Below are 17484 nucleotides of genomic sequence, written 5' to 3'. Positions count from 1 at the left end.
TTCAGAAAGGGGAACTGGGGCGGGGGACTACTGCTTAGCCCCTTGGCCTTGGGCCTATGGGATTCTTTCTCCTATGCTCTTCAAGATCTACATGAAACTTCTATGTGAAGACATCCAGAGATTTGGGCTGGGTTAACACTCAGGGTTAACATATGCGGATGACACTCAGTTCTGTCCCATGCTTCTGGCTGATTCCAGGGAGGCTGGAGAAACCCTGAACTGGTTCCTGGAAGCACTTTTGGAGTGAATGCAGGCTAATAAACTGAAGGTTAAGCCCATCAATATGGAGTGCTACTGGTGAGTGGGAGGTCTAACCCAGGATTTAAGGTCTCACCTATCCTGGATGGGGTTGCACTCCCCCTTGAAAAAATAGGTCCTTAGTCTAGGGATTCTCTTGGACCCAGGTCTACTGCCATATAATCAGGTGTCATCTGTGGCCAGAAGAGCCTTTTACCAGTTTCAACCAGTTAGACAGCTGCAACCTTTCCTGGGCAGAAAAAGTCTGGCCACAGTAGTGTACACCCTGGTTAAATCAAGGTGGAGCTGCCCTTGACAAGTGTTTGGAAACTTCATTTGATACGGAATGTTGCAGCCATGATGTTGACTGTTGTGGGTTGTATGTACCATTTCATTCCAGTCTTGGCCTATCTATACTGGTTCACAGTCTGTTTCTGGGCTCAAATTAAGGTTCGGGTGTTGAACTTGAGATTTCTTTTGAGAGCCAAATTTCTTAAACTTAAACTATATAGGTAGGTACACATTTTATTAACTTAATAAACTTTAATTAAAGTTTTAAGTCTTAATTAAACTATAGGTACACTGAATAAAACTTGATATCATAATTAATAGTGATCTTATTTATTGATAAAAATTAAATTGTAAGTCCCTGCCATTTCCCCCTTCCCATCTGGAGTCCTCTTCTGGAGGCCTGGTCTACCGCCATAAAAGCCTATAGGTAGACCGGCCTCCGGCTGACTTCCAATTGGGAGGCCAGGTCTACCCACTGGCTTTCTTGGCGGTAGATCTGGCTTCCGGAGGCCCATAGAAGCCAATTGGTAGACCTGACCTCTGAAGGGGGTCTTTTTCCCCTCCTCGGAGTCCAGGTCTACCGCCAAGAAAGCCAGTGGGTAGACATGGCCTCCCAATGGACTCAGCCGGAGGCCAGGTCTACCAAAGGAAGCCCGCCCCGCCCAACAGCTAATAGGCGGACGGGGGGGCAAGAACAGCCGAGCCGCCCGCCCAGCAATCGCGCAATTGGGGAAAGGGGGACCTGGCCATTTCCATGGCGGTGGGGGGGGGAGAGAGACAGTGCGCCCGCTCGACTGCTCTCTCACGCTCGTTTGCTCTCTCTCTCAGGCACGCCAGCTCTGCAGCCCGGCTGCCGGCGCGAGCGGGCTCGAGAGCAGGGGCTCCGAACCAAGTTCGGAGAGCCGCACTCAACGGGCCAAAGAGCCGCATGCGGCTCGGGAGCCGCAGTTTGCAGACCCCTGGAATAGCCAGTTCCCGAAAAAGCCAAATAGATATTTGGCTTTTCAGGTTAGGCTATTTCCTATTGCTCAGAGGCATGGCTCTGTGCTTCCCCCCCCCTTTTTTATTTTTTTCTTTGTGACTGGTTTTGTTAAGGCCCCATAGTTGGGGCCTCTTGAAATGGGGATTGGGTAATTGGAGCCAAGTTGGTCTGACCAACTTTCCAGGTATATCACCCAACAGAAGACTAGTCTGCAAGCAGAAGAGTCATTAAAAGACAGGGCTCACCCAGTCCCATCCGGATGGATGTACCCTCTAAATAAAAACTACCAGCTTCGACAGCTGCTGACACTACCAGGCTTCTGAAGGAGATTTCTTCATCCACATGGATGAGCAATCTCCTTCAAAGAGCACCTGTGGTTGAGACTTCAGCTGGCTCCGATCTCATCCCCCAAAAACGTGTATCTCACCTGGTGTTAGGGCCAAACTAGATGTTACTTGTGCCACGAGCAAGGGTGATAATTCAATCTGAGTGTATTTGGGTATGCTATGGGCAAAATCAACCATACATTGTCGATTCGTTTCAATGGCACTTGCACAGGCTCCTAGTGCATTGTGCCCAAAATGTAGTGCAATTTTTAAAAATATATTAAGTAAAGTTAGATAGCAGACTTAGAAGTCAGTCAATGAGTTAAAAATGACTTGATATATCATGGGCTTTTTGTTACATCTTCATTTATTTCATAAATGTATCTTTCAAGATCTATTACCTCCTTTGTCTTCTTTACTTATGATGTGTGAATACTCTATGAGCTTTACTCCACCATTACCAGTTCTTTCATATATTTCTACGTCAGGCTGTAATGGATTGTGGCAGATGCTACTTTATATTGTTGGTCTAAAAATCTTTTTCCTTTTGGTGCAGAGAATACATACGACCTTGAAAGAGACAAGATAATGATTCATGAAACTGAAAGTATATTTTTGTGGGTGAAATGCTGACACCTATTGAAACTATGAAACTCTTATATATGCGCTTTTGCCCAGTTGTGGCAGGGGCAGTCACTGTGTTCCCCCAATACTTCAGAACATACACAGTTATTCCTCAGCAGCACTTAGGGGTGTAAGCCCATATCTGTCTGTCTGTCTATGATAGCCCATATATGAGTAGAAGGCACTTACCCTTATGCAAGAGGGTTCTGAGGTTACTGCAGATTTCCTCCATGGGAAGCAGCGGGGAAGGGGCTGTGCTGTGCTGTGTCCTGAATATCAGGAACAGTTTTGGGATCAGATTGTGGGAACCTGGAGAAGACAAGGGAAGGCAGGAAAGATTATTTCTGTGAATGGAGCCCCACTTGTGCTTCTTTGGATGCAATTTATGGTTACTAGAAGTATAAAAAGTAACCATAAATTAAAATAAATTACCTTTTTAAATGTAAATGGGATAGATTCAATAGATCCCTCTAAACATGAAATGTCTTTCCTCCTCTACCACCACTACTACTGAAATTATTGTCCCTCTGAAATGTCTCCTTGCCTAAAGCACAGGTAATTGCCTTTTGATCAATCTGTATATGGCAAATCTGGAAACAGCCATGACAGATGCAATAGGAAAGCAACTTTGATTATGTTGTTTATAGAGTGGTATGGGAATATGTATCAGACTTTCCCATTAATTATCACACAAGGTAAATAAAATACAATATTTGTCTTCCTGTTGTAAGAGATCTATATTTGTGTTGCTTCTAGAGTCTGAGGTGGCAGATTTTGATGGGAAAAGTTTGATGATCTACAGGTTTAACCCCAAATCCACAACAGCACTGAAAGATGTAATTTCTCTGAAGTTTAAAACTATCCAGAGAGATGGGATCCTGCTCCACAGAGAAGGACAGAATGGAGATCATATCACCTTGGCTTTAGTTAATGGAAAGCTTTCTTTACTCATCAACATAGGTACCAATTAGATGGTTTATCTACGTACTTCATAATCTTCCTTTTAAAAAAAGTTTGAACTGACTATGTAAGTTCCAGTATCCATGTTGTTTATTAACTCAGACCTAACAGTTTGTTTTTCTCCTCTTGAAGGTGATGCTAAAATGTATTCTGCTGATGCCCAGATTAATATCACTCTGGGTAGCCTTTTGGATGATCAGCATTGGCATTCAGTCCTCATTGAACATTTCAATAATCAAGTGAACTTTACAGTTGATAAACACACTCACCATTTTCATGCAAAGGGAGAATTCAATTATTTGGACCTTGATTATGAGGTGTGAAAATTATCTTTCATTTATTAGACTTTGTTGTGAAAAATGCAATTTGCAATTATACAAGTCAAGGGGACCATGACCTATTTTGTGGAGTACTTTAAAATTCAGGTTCTTATTGGAGCTTCCTTTCTGGAAAAATAGTAATAGTACTATTAATGTGCCAATTTGCTGCTACGAGGAAGCTCTTTACAGTTTTATATTTACCAGTCAGATTTTTTTTAATTGTAATGTTTATATTGTCAACTTTACAGTGTGTGGAGGTGTCACTGTGCTCCTTATGTAATATAGCAGTGCCACGTAAGACTGGGGTTGGGAAGAAGCAAAGATACAGCAGCAACATGAATGGCAGATTTGCATCTTGAAGATCAGCCCTGTATCTTTGAATTTCCTGACAGTGGGATGCAAGGCATCCATAAATTCTCCAGACACCCCCCCCCATCTCACCTGCCTACAGGCAGGCAGGGATAAAGTGGGTGACAAGTTTGGGACCAGCAAGGGGCAGAAAAATATGGTAACCTGCATCACTGAGCAATTTAATGCTGCATTTGTTGGACTGCAACCTGGAACCACAGGCTGAGGTGAGATTCAGGCACTTCTGCATTTAGAAAAGGATGACTTTCCCCTTGAGCTGGTGTGAACAACCTTGTACTGGATTTACTGATCTTTTTGTAAGTGTAGTGAGCCATCAAATCATGCCCAATTCAACAATATTATAAGGGTATTAAAGGTCTGGATATAGTTCTTCCACCTGGATCCACTTGCCCTTTCATTTCAAATGGCAGAGCAGCTTTGTTTGTACGAATAGAGATGTCCCATGGGAAGCTTGCTCTCTACAGTAAGCTTTTCCTGCAAGTTGGCCAACCCACCCTCTGAATGGATAATGTGGGTTGCCTAGCCACCTTTTGAGGGATTGAGCAGGAATTTTGGGCCTTGTTCAAATTGGCTGGGAAGGGGGCCTTTCTTTACCTGCTCTACAGTGCCTTGGAGAGTGGTGGTATTCTCTAATTGTGTGTGTTAAGTGCTGCCAAGTCACAACCCCATAGGGTTTTGGGGGTAACTGATTAAGCAGAGGTGGTTTGCCATTGGCTTCCTCGGCAGTCTCTTCCTTAGTGGTCTCCTCTCCAAGTACAGACCCTGCTTAGCTTCCAAGATCAGACTATACTATACCATTCCACTAGGGTTGCCAACCTCCAGGTACTTGCTGGAGATCTCCTGCTAATACAACTGCTCTCCAGCCGACAGAGACCAGTTCAGTTCCCCTGGAGAAAATAGCCGCTTTGGCAATTGGACTCTATGGCATTGAAGTCCCTCCCCTCCCCAAATCCCGCCCTCCTCAGGCTCCGCCCCAAAAACCTCCTGCCAATGGCAAAGAGGGACATGGCAACCCTACATTCCACATCCTCTAATTAGGCCTGGTCTTTTGACTGGTTAGGCTACAACTAGTTTTGGCAGCAATGGTGTGAGTTGCTACAGAATAGACAGGAATACTTGACAAGCACCCTGAGCCATCTAAGGATAGAGGGCTGTTCCAAAGCTAGCCAATCAATAGCTCAAACAGCCTGATGGGCTGGGGAGGTAACATCCTTGGCGGTTGAACAGCATTGACCAAGGCCTTAGTTATAGAAATGAATTGTGGAGGAATGAGGCTTAACAGCTCTTGGCACTTTTTTATATGCAGGTGAGAACCAATGAAGCAAGCAATAATGCTGGCTAAGTTAGGAGCCAGGGTGGGTTTGCCCAAAACATTGGTAGCTGTGGTAGGCTGCCTGTTAGCAGCAACTCACACGAATTCAGAGATGTTTCAGTGATGTAGATCAGCTGTTAATAAACTAGTTAACCCACATAATGATATCTTGTGCCCCTATTTGTGATATTGGTACAATAACAATAAATATCTGCTTAAAAGCATTATATTTCATTGATCAGTTGCAGTGGTCACAAAGACCTTTTAATTGTGATCTCTTAATGTAATGTATACATTGTATATAACATGTTGAAGCAGAAAAAGACTAAAAAAAACCTCCGAATAATATTTTATATAAATTCTAATGTTCTAAATTAAGGCACATTTCATATCTCAAAATAAAACAACATTTTTGGACAATTAAGGCAAATATATTTAATAGATTGTTTTTTGCCTTCTGATATAATTTGCTCTCTTGTGGTCTGTATTTTAAGCTATATTTAAATTAATGCATTGACCATTTTAAAAAGAAAGAAAATAGACTGATTCTACATTGTCCAGTATGTGCCATTGTTAACATTTTTATCGTCAGCACTGCAACCAGGTTGTCAGAAAATTACTTAATACGATTATTGATTTTTCTTCTCTTTCTAAGCTCAGCTTTGGAGGGATTCCAATGCCAGGAAAACCAGGGATGTTACCATGGAAAACATTTCAGGGATGCTTTGAAAATCTTTATTACAATGGTGTGAATGTTATTGATTTGGCCAAGAGACATAAACCACAAATCAACATTATGGTAAGAGATATAAAAGCAGGCGCTTTCATTTGTTACCTTATTTATAAGGACATTCAAATCACAGCATAAGGTTGCAATCCACAAAACTGTTAGCCAACTGGATTTAAGGCAACTGTGTCCCATTAACTTCATTGGGATTAAACTGGTTTAAATTTAAGTACTCTTGTTTAATTGTATTTATGGATCAAGCTGTAAGTCATGACACAGAAGCTAGTATTACTGAATCTATTACTGAATCTTTGCATGAAGGCTCTGCAGAAAGGACTAGAACTGAGGACTGTAAATGATGAGAGTTTATTCAGGTCTTTCCCCACCATAAGCTGAACATAATAACAGAAAGGAAGAAAGCTCCCATAATATCCAAGAACTAGTTCAAAAATACAGTTGTGCTGAGCCACTTCAGCATGCAAAAAGGACTGCATTTTGAATGCTTCTTGATGTTAAAAAAATCTTGCATAAGCTTTAGTGTTGCACTAATGTACTAACTTAGCATATATATAAAAAAATTAAATTGGAGATCTGCCAATTCTGATGGATCGGCAATTTGGAAGGGATGTAGGGTTGTCAGGCTGAGACTGGGAAGTGGTGGAAGGGTGGGGGGTGGTATCACGATCCCCCCAGTGAGTACTGAGGGAGAGAGAGAGAGAGACTGATTGTTTGCCAGAATGTTGGATCGGAGTTTTAATTTTTATCTTTAGTCCCCTTTACTTATTTTACCTCAGAATAAATGACACACTAGAGACTTTTTTCAAGTTAACACCAAATAATAGATTTATTAAACACTGTATAAGGGATATATTTGGAGGGGAAACGGTGGTTAGGGAAAGTATAGAACCAGAGCTATTTTATAAGTTTCACTTCAGAGAAGGCATAGATCTTAGATGGCTTAGTAGGTACAGATTTACAATTCTTATATTCACAAATTCATTTTCTATTCAGACTCTGTCGCCTAGCTATCAGGGAACTGGGAGATTAAATAATCTCTCTTCCCCAGAGAATAAAGAAGTATGGGGATTTCTCCTCAAACTCTCTCTTCCAGTTCTCACTTCTGTGGCAGTGATCCCTTAACAAAACCCTGTATCTGGAATATCTCTTTCCCAGAGCCTATTCCCTTCCAGTGACCTGAGAAAGGGCCCTTTTCCTCCCAATCTGTGCCTGTGACTCTGCAGGATTTGTTTCACAACAATTTAGGCAAAACTGAATCCTCAGGTTCCCAGGGTCAAAACACAGCTGCTGAACACACAGGTTACCAAAATCAGAATCAATTCCTTTCTTCAGACCAGAGGGAATGAGCTCCTTAGCTTCACCCACTCCCTTTCTCTGAGCTTCTTTCAAAGATTAACTCTTTGTTCGTCACCGGTGGGCACATGGTGTGGAAAGTTGTGATTCCTAGAGCTACCACGGTGGCTTCCAAGTATTCCCTAGAAATGACATCATTGTGTGGGAGACTCCTATGAGTTTGTTATTTTAAAATTTTATTTCACTTTTTAATTTTCCCTCCAAGCAGCAGCAGGGAACAGAAACTTAATGGCAGGGGATCCAACCAGGGGTTTAGTACTTTAAAGTTTCAACATATAGCCCAAGGAAGCTGAAGCTTCCAAAAGCTTTGTGGTGCTCTGATATGAGCCACCCATTACTCATATGTTCTGTGCCAATAATTCCCACGATCGACAAGCAGATTATAGTGGTACCCTAAAATATAAAGAATTCCATGGAAATTCTACCTTGGATTATAAATACAATTGCATCTGTAGTTTACATAGGGGCCAATTCATAGGTTCTATAGGCATTGGAGAATGGATGCAAATCTTGGCCACATGCTTCCCAACTGCCACATGAACCTTTCAGTGTAATTAATATTCTTGTATGGGCATGCATTTTTGTTATTCATCTGCTGTACTTGAAATTCACCCATGTGCCCTATGTTCCTATAGACTCTAGAGATTGGGGCCAAGTGTAAACTGGTATAACAAACATGTTTGATATTAAAAAAAAAGGTTGTGAATTTAAATAACCTAAAGTGGCATAGTAACTTAGTAAGAACCAGAATTACTTCATCAATATTTATTAGAACTATTTACATAGCCATATTACTTTCATTATTAAATATTTGGAACATGTATTTGGAATGTAAAACCGCCAAGTTTTGCTTCAGTATGAAAAATCTGTTATTAAATAGGTAACTACCAGGCAGCTATCCAAATATGTATATAGGGGAATCCACTGATGGTGCAATGCTCCGGTTTTTTTAAAGGCAAATTAGCCTTCTTGTCTTTTCACTGTGGGTCAGTTCAGTTTGATGGTGATCTTAATGTAATTTCATTTATAACAGCTTTTTTTTAAAAAAAAAAAATCTGGTCATAAAACAAATAGGAGCCTCGTGGTGCAGAGTGGTAAGGTGCAGTACTGCAGTCCAAGCTCTGCTCACGACCTGAGTTCGATCCCGACAGAAGTTGGTTTCAGGTAGCCGGCTCAAGGTTGACTCAGCCTTCCATCCTTCCGAGGTCAGTCAAATGAGTACCCAGCTTGCTGGGGGTAAAGGGAAGATGACTGGGGAAGGCACTGGCAAATTACCCCATAAACAAAGTCTGCCTAGTAAACGTCGGGATGTGACATCACCCCATGGGTCAGGAATGACCCGTGCATGCACGGGGGACCTTTACCTTTTTTAAATAAAACAAATACACAAATGGTGAATGTTATTCTTCCAAGGCCATGCCCAAGTGTTTCCTTTTTCTTCTGAATCATTTTAGGGAAATGTTTTGGGTTTGATCCAAACCATTGAGTTGAATCCAAAGATACATTTCCACTCACAGAAGGATTTTTCTTGTCACAAAAGGTGCCCATCTTCACGCAGAATGAATTTTATGCTCAGAGTTAAAACTTGCATTTATTCCAGTTAGTTAAGAAATAACAACTTAATTTTTGTTGTACCAAGGCATTTGTCTGGGGGCCTTCAGTAGTGTCAACAAGCCCTATGTTAATCCTTATTTTACTTGGAAAATCATTGGCTGTTATGGCTGAAACAGAATAGATAATCAGATTGATATTTCTCATAATGTGTGATAATTTGGTATCGGTAGATTTGTTATTTTTCTGTTCTTATCTGTGTCATGGATTAAAACAGCCAAACTGAGCTGGTATTATCTTTAATTCTTACCCAGTGACTTGTACAGGCATGCTGACATTAATGGATAAAATTCTCTTTTCCTTTATCTAACATTTTACTCATTTCCTTTGTTTCTAGGGCAATATATCGTTCTCTTGTGCAGAGCCCCCAATTGTTCCTGTCACCTTTTTGAACTCCAGTAGCTATCTAGCATTGCCTGGCACAGCAGGACAAGATGAAATTTCAGTTGGTTTTCATTTTCGGACCTGGAACAATGAAGGGCTCTTGCTTTCAAGCAAACTCTTCCAGTCTACAGGTAGCCTGTTCTTGTATCTAACCGATGGAAAGGCTAAACTCAGCTTCTATAAAACAGGAAAGACACAGAGTGACATCACCGCAGGTAATAAAAAGCAAATGATTTCTATATGGGAATAATTGTGTGGAATTGCTTTTATTAATGTTTGAAGTGCAGGATTATGAAAACAATGTGGAGAACTGTTTGTCTTGGTTTCTTTCTTTTTCTTTTCTTTTGCAGTCTAACATATCTGAATATATTGTATTTCCTCACATGTTCCCAAATGTCTCTGTATATAACTAGAGTTGCCAACCTTCATGTACTAGCTGGAGATCTCTTGCTATTACAACTGATCTCCAGCCAATATAGATCAGTTCACCTGGAGAAAATGGCAGCTTTGGCCATTGGACTCTATTGGCCATTGGACTCTATGGAGTCTTTCCCCTCCTCAGGCTCCACCCCAAAAATCTCCAGGTAGTTCTATACACATTGTCAAAGTTCAAGCCTCAGTGTGCTGCCCAAACCCTTACTGCTTCCCAGGCAGTTCTGGCTGACCACAGGAAGAAGTAGAAAGCTACACTGCATGATTTTGGGGTTATAGTCTGCAAAGCCATTCTTAGGTCTGACAAGGAATAGCCGAGACAATATATGTAAATAAGACTGTAGTCATGCACGGCAAACTCTGAAGGGCAGAAGTCAGCAACATCTCCTAACTCCAGTATCAGGTCTTATTTAGATTCTAGTTTTGTCTTCTTATTCAGAACATCTGTAACCCACAGCAAGCATGCTTACAATCCTGTTTTTTCCATGTCTGCATTTCAAAAACGGCTTACAAGTCTCAGTAATGAACAGTAACAACAGTATAAAATTTGAAATAATTGAATGGTTGCCAACAGCAATCAGATGTTAGGTTGATGATTTGCATAAAGGGATCAGCCTGGAACGGAAGCTTTGACATTGATTTTAGTAGCAACAGGATCAACTGCAATGCATACTAACAAACTCAAATGAATAATGCAACCAATGTGCCAATTTATGAGTAAGAGGTTTCCAGGGGCTCACTATCTGAAAATGTTAATTCCATGGTAAGAGTGTCACTGATGTGCATTTTTCTGTGATGTATCTGACTTCCTCCAGAGCAGTTTAAATCACAGCGCAATTACATGCAAGTTAATGACAGAACCTTAGTTCAGTGTCTCTTTAACAGGTTTGCAGAATGCGCTGTCATTTCTAACTGGCTTACTGACGTACTTTCCTGACAAACTGCTTAAGCTACAAACACAAATCTAAAGCTCTAAAATATTCTCCAACAAGAAAATCCTCACAACAAAAAATCAAAGGGGTATGTTAAAGCAGAATTTATTTTATTGCATATGAGTAAAATTAAAAAAAATATCAAATATGGTTGCAAATGTAAGTGTATCCTTGCCTATGCAATTGCACAGTGTTAAATCTTTCAGCATGGTTGCTGCTTTGCTTTCTGCAACAGAAAGCTATCTAGCCAAACCATACAAGTGAACTTTTCTTCTCATATGTTTGAAGTATTTGTTGTTGCTACGTTCATTGGAACAAATCAAGTCTGCATTTGGAGATTGTATAATTAAATTATGGATGGTTGGACAGGTTTGTTCCCCTACAGGCAAAGACTTATGACCTGGCTTTCACACATACAATATGTGATAATTAAATCAGAGCATATTAGTTTGAACACAGCTCAGAGACTTCATTACCAGAGATGTATAAAGTTTTCTTTGTTCACATATAAAGGCAGCAAGTACTATGTAAATTCATGATTGCTTAATCTTCAGTAAATCAAGACTTCCTATTGGGGAGTTGTATATTTGTCCTACGTATTCTCTTTTGCAAGTTGGTCATCAGCTATCTAGAAGATTGTTATAAGGAGGCTGAACCACTGTATTTCTATCCAGGTTCTTCATTAAGCTTTAAAACTTTACAAATGGAAATTGTGAGAGCAATATGACCCTCCTATAGAAATATGATGTCAGGTTTCAGTATCGACACGTTTTCTTAAGTGTGCGTCTGAAGAAGATTCAGCACTCGATGGCATAGGCTCATCATTAAGAACTGACAGCTAAATAGTAGAATGAACAGGAATCTAGAAGAGTCAAGTAACTTGAACCAAGCCAAAGCAACTCAAGTATATTTATTAATCTGTTGAATGGCACTGTCATTGGCAATGGTAAACCTATTTATTTATTTACTTTCCAAGTTCCTCAGAGCCGCCCTACAATTGCCAAGATGTGTTCCAGATGCTTTGATCCGTTTAGAAACTGGCATGGTGGCAAGGATTGTCCTGTCCTCGATTTCTCTCTGGCTAAAAATTAACTTCAACCCCAAGGGTCTTCTCCCACTGATCCTTCTTCTCCCACTGATCCTTTGTGACACCTTTAGTTCAAAATGGGTGATAGCCATAGAAGACAAATTAAATAACTTGGGTTTTACACCCCTAGTACTACTTCAGTTAGGGTGGGAACAAGCTAAGTCAATTATAACCCAAAGGATTAAAGACATTGAGAGACAAGCAGATTTAGCAAGGGCGCCTCTGTTCATGGCACCCCTCTATTCTAAATACATCCTAGCACCAGCAGCCTATCCCCACTATTTAGAGATAAATAATTATAGAAGGGCCTTTACCCTGGCCAGGTGTGCAGCCTTACCATCTGCTATGCTAGAGGGGAAATTTAAGAAGATACCCTGGGAGAGAGATTCTGCCCAGCAAACCAGGGGTCTTAGAAACTATTGAGCATGCCATCCTGAACTGCAATTTTTATACATTACCCCGTTCAAAGTTTATTGAGCCCCTCTTATCGAGTATGGGACATGACAGGACAGGAGAAAGGATTGAGGCGCTCCTACAAGGGGATAATCCCTCAATCACTCTTCAGGTTGCGAAATTTTGCACGGCAGCAATGAAAATTCGACGCCATAGAACTCTTAGCCCAATTGACAGATGTGTCTCGGTTGTAATTTTTTCCTTTTAAGTGTTATAAGACTCGGACTGTAATTTTTTGTTTGTAACAGTATTTTAGTCCATGTTTCCTGTTTTATCTTGTTTTATCTGGCTAAGGGCCGCAAATAAATTGTCTGTCTGTCTGTCTGTCTGTCTGTCTGTCTGTCTGTCTGTCTGTCTGTCTGTCTGTCTATCTATCTATCTATCTATCTATCTATCTATCTATCTATCTATCTATTTATCTATCTATCTATCAACTTCATTTATGCCCTACCTTTCTCCCTAATGGGGACCCAAAGCTGTTTGGGACTGTTTGTTTCAGCAGTCAGGAGTCTTTATATTCCTGTATATCATTGAATGTGTGTGTTAAGTGCTGTCAAGTCGTTTCCTACTATGGTGACCCTATGAATCAATGTCCTCCAAAGTGTCCTATCCTTAACAGCCTTGCTCAGATCTTGCAAATTGAGGGCCGTAGCTTCCTTTATCTTATATTCTAATAGAAAAGTTGGCAAAACTTTGAATACTTAAATCCGATTACTGGAACTATGAATTGGCAAGGTAGATCTTTCTACAAATAGGAAAAGGGCCCGAGGTTTGCAGAAAAATGTGAAATATTTTAAAAAATACATTGTGAAGCTTTTTTTAAAAAATGACAAAAGCCTGTAGCTTTAAGCAACAGCTTCCTTCAGTGACTGTTGTTAGGCAACCATAGAGTCTAGACTTGATTCTCCCAGGGCAGGATCCTTTCCAGGCCTATTTTGGTTTTGGGGGGAGGACTTACTGGCCTAGCTAGGGTTGCCAGCTCCAAATTGGGAAATTCCTGGGGATTTTGTGGTGGAGTCTAAGGATAGGGTTGCCAGGTCCTTCCTCTCCACTGGTGGGAAGTTTTTTGGGGCAGGGCTGGGCGGCTGTGCATGACATGCCTAACTCCTGGAAGCATTGCATCACAACAGGATGCTTTACCATGTGTCCTGTTGTGATGCAGCGCTTCTGGCAGTAAACCCGGCAGTGACGTAAGCCCAAAACGCACAGCCACCTCTCTGAGCTGCCTGCTTGATTGGTGGGAAATTGCTTGCTGGTTCCAGCAGCCTAGAAATCCTACCTAAGGAGGGCAGGTTTTGGGGAGGAAAGAGGCCTCAGCAGGTCTTTTTATTCATGGCTGTTTCCTTCGCTGTCACCCCACCAACAACCTCGGGCCTTTGTTTTGATTATGCATGCCATTTCCAACCATCAGAGGTCGCCTCACTCTCCTCCTGCATTTCCCTGCATTTTGCCCACATTTTGAGGGACCTGTTTTATCTTGAATTTGAAAATGTGGGCAAAATGCAGGGAAATGCAGGGGGAGAGCAAGGTGACCTCTGATGGTTGGAAACAGCATGCATAATCAAAACAAAGACCCAAAGTCGTTGGAGGGGTGACGGCTAGTGAAACAGCCATGCATGAAAGACCATTGACTCCACCCTCCAAAGCAGCCATTTTCTCCAGGGAACAGCTCTCTGTTGTCTGTAGTACAGTTGTATCTGGGAAACCTCCAAGTCCATTCTGGAGGTTGGCAACCCTAGGCCTGGCAGCAACCTCAGGGTGACTTGATACCACCTGCCTTGCAAGAATCAAGTAAGCCTGGCTGCTTGTTACTGTTCAACAGCAGCCACCCAATGAAAGCCAGTGTGGTCTAGTGTTAGACCTTCAGAGCAGAGTCAGGGACACCCGGTTGAAATCCCCATCTTGCTGTGGTCACTCACTGGGTAATTTTGGACCAGTCGCATACTTTCAGCCTAACAAGTCTGATGTGCAGATAAAAAGGAGGAGAGGAGACTAATGTAGCTGTTTTGGTCCCCACTGTGGAAAAGGGCCATGATTTTTCAAGGTAGAGCCTGTGGAGGGGGGAGGCGAGATAAAACTTAAGACAGAGGGGCAGATAAAGGTAGGTTGGCTGTTGATTTGGGACACCCAGAAAAAACAATGTGGCATTTGATAACAGCTGGCATGAAATGTCTCATAATTCCTCTAATTTTCTCAATAGTGAAAGGTTTCATTCTATGATTCGTAGTATCATGCTGATATTTTAATTTAATCTATTTTGTTTGTTTGAAATGTTTTCTTTTTCTTCCAGGTGCTGGATTACACAATGGACAGTGGCATTCTGTTTTTTTGTCAGCTAAAAGAAGCCGTGTAAGCTTAGTAGTAGACAATGATGCAGCCTCTTCCTCTCATGCTTCAGTACCTATACAGATATTTTCAGGAGATACATATTACTTTGGAGGTGAGTGGTATTTTTGTTTCTTGCTTTTTGGAATCTGAATTTCAAAACAGCATTAAAGCTGCTTAGTGACAGAAAAGTGACAGGAACATCACCAGTGACATACAGTTCACCTTCTAAGATTTACATAGAACCATGAAATGGTAATTTTGTTGTTGACTTTAATAGGATGCTGACTGCACCCTCGGGCTCTTTGAGGATTCACTTTTATTTTATTTAATGAAAATAAATGGTACATTAAGCATTGTTACAATAGTATTCCAAGACTAATTCAACTGTTGCTGCTTATATGAGGCCTGACTGAATTTAATAGAAGCATTATTTTCAGACCAATGCAAAAATATCTACAAAGTTTTAATGTTACTTTCTATTTCCCCAAGATATTGCATCTTTCACATTGCTCTGAGTAGCAGAATGGCCATTTACAATGCATGAAAATATAATTAATTTCAGACAATACTTCCTTCTGATTTCCCCATATATTTTTTAGAAGTTAACAAATGAGTCCCTGTTTCTTTTTTGATGGGAAGATTCATGTACTGTCTCTGCACTTAGTGTGCTTACCTACCCTATGACAGGAAATGCATATGCACAGCTTTGGACATTCCAAACAAGCAATGAAAAAGGAGCATATTTCATTTGTGTTTCATCTGTTTTAGCTTGATAAGAAGATTCAAAGCCACTTTAAGGCTATTTCACATTCTGCTAATGTTATATATTGTGGATTTCCATATTATTTTTAGCATTACAATATCTTGAATCTGGACTATGCTCACTTTGAACACCAAACATTTATCGTAAGATACCTTTGAATTCTGAAGCGTAATTAAGCTGTGTTATGCTGTGTTTGTTGCAGCTTGTTTGAGGAAGGGGGCTGTAGTCTAGTAGCAGAACATATACTTTCATGTATAACATTCATGATTAAATCCCTTCAGTTAAAGGGAAATCTAAGAATAGGCTTACATATGCCTAGTTTCCTTGTCTCACTAAGCTTTTTAGCATACATTAGGAAGCAGATCTTTTGGCCACCCATTTCATGCCAAGAACCTGAAAACCAAATTACTTATCCCATACCCTAATTTCTGCTGATCAGACTAGCAATTTATACTAAGGATACTGTGAATTCTGCCACGAACACGTCAGACAGTTGAATTTGCCATATTCAAAGGTGATGATCATATGTGAATCCATCACTCAATCTGTTTGGTTCATACCAAACAACTATAAACTCCTGCTGAACAGGTTTGCATTGGTTTTTCACAGAATTGATCATGTGCAAAGACACTGTCGATTCAAACTGATCAGCGGCCATTAGCACCATGGGGGGTGAATTAGGAAATCACTCTAGAAATAGGTTTCTAATCCACCTGACCAATCACTGTGTTTAGGAAAGACTAAAATAAGTCTTGGGAAAGACTAAAATATAAGTTAGAGATCAGAGGGCTTGGCTATATTTCAGATTTCCTCAAATACAGCAGTTTGGGTTAATGTATTAGAAGCCCACTCCTTGGGTGAACTGTCTGTTACATTTCTTCCCATGTTTCCCACAGCCACACAGAAGCCACGGGAAACTTCTTCTTCTAAAAAACAGAGATCCCAATTAGGCTCAGGGAAGGAAGGGCTCCTGCCCTCCCCCCAAGCAGTTTTCTCAAGTGAAAACCATGCTGGGAAGAATTATTTCACCAATTTTGCTGCTCCACATGCACACATACTCCATGTGAAACAGCAAAATCAGTGAAACAACTCCCCCCCCCCCGAGTGGTTTTCACATGAGCAAACTGCTGGGGGGCAGGAGCCCTTCCTCTACCTGTGGCACAATTCCAAGCGCAAGGTATGCAACCTGCCAATGTGTTTGGGGTACCCCATGTAAAAATCATAAGGATCCATGCTTTTATGATCCTGCCAAGATATGACCTATATGATGGCAGTTTTGTTCTATTTCAGTGTAAAAATATTACAGATTTATGAGAATCCAATTACTCCTAGAGAGTGGATTTCTAATCTACTCCCCATTTCTTTGTATGGGGAGGGCTGAAACACAGTAAGCCTCTGATGTCTAACTTTGCCCAGCCTTCTCAAAACACAATGATTTGAGGGGTGTGTGCGGAGGATTATAATCCCACTCCTAGCTGAACTGAAAGTTGGATTCTAGCCCATACCCAAAAAGATTATGGCCTTTTATGCATGGGTAGTTTCTATTGGATATGCTGCTTTCTTTATGCACAATAATTGAACTTGAATTTTAAAATCAATATGCACAGGGGCTTTCCCCCTCAAAGAAATTCCCAGAGTACTTGGGGTTAAATTAATGCATCACCAGGGGAAATGCAGAGCTTCAGAACTAATAGCATAGGCATTATTCCCCATCCCTTCAAATACTGCTTTGTTATTGGCTGTAGTCTACTTTTAAAAAATAGTCACCAGCCCCCACCAGCCACATGGAGAAGCAAGAATGGGCATGGGGAGAAAAACCTGGATTGACAAGCATTTACAGAATCAGATTTTAATTTGGGATTGAGGCAGGCATTAAACTTGGGGTAAAACAGCATCCACAAAACACAGGGAGAATGTAAGGGGAGAGTGAGGTAACTTCTAAAGGTCAGAAAATGCAAGTATAATGAAAACAAAG

General features: G+C 40.9%; 1 protein-coding gene across 1 annotated transcript in view; it reads left to right on the top strand.

Moving 5' to 3' along the window:
- Positions 1 to 17484, top strand: part of CNTNAP4 (contactin associated protein family member 4) — a 283814-nt gene that overhangs the window by 187937 nt on the left and 78393 nt on the right. The window contains exons 5-9 of the mRNA XM_056848494.1: positions 3217 to 3420; positions 3553 to 3737; positions 6077 to 6220; positions 9468 to 9729; positions 14709 to 14858. Of these exons, the coding sequence (XP_056704472.1) occupies positions 3217 to 3420; positions 3553 to 3737; positions 6077 to 6220; positions 9468 to 9729; positions 14709 to 14858 (945 nt within the window). The remainder of the gene's footprint in view (positions 1 to 3216; positions 3421 to 3552; positions 3738 to 6076; positions 6221 to 9467; positions 9730 to 14708; positions 14859 to 17484) is intronic.

This window comes from Euleptes europaea, chromosome 4 (genome assembly GCF_029931775.1).
Source record: "Euleptes europaea isolate rEulEur1 chromosome 4, rEulEur1.hap1, whole genome shotgun sequence".
NCBI classification, from domain to species: domain Eukaryota; kingdom Metazoa; phylum Chordata; class Lepidosauria; order Squamata; family Sphaerodactylidae; genus Euleptes; species Euleptes europaea.
The sequence above is the reverse complement of the archived record's forward strand: the minus strand, read 5'-3'. Positions and strand labels throughout refer to the sequence as shown.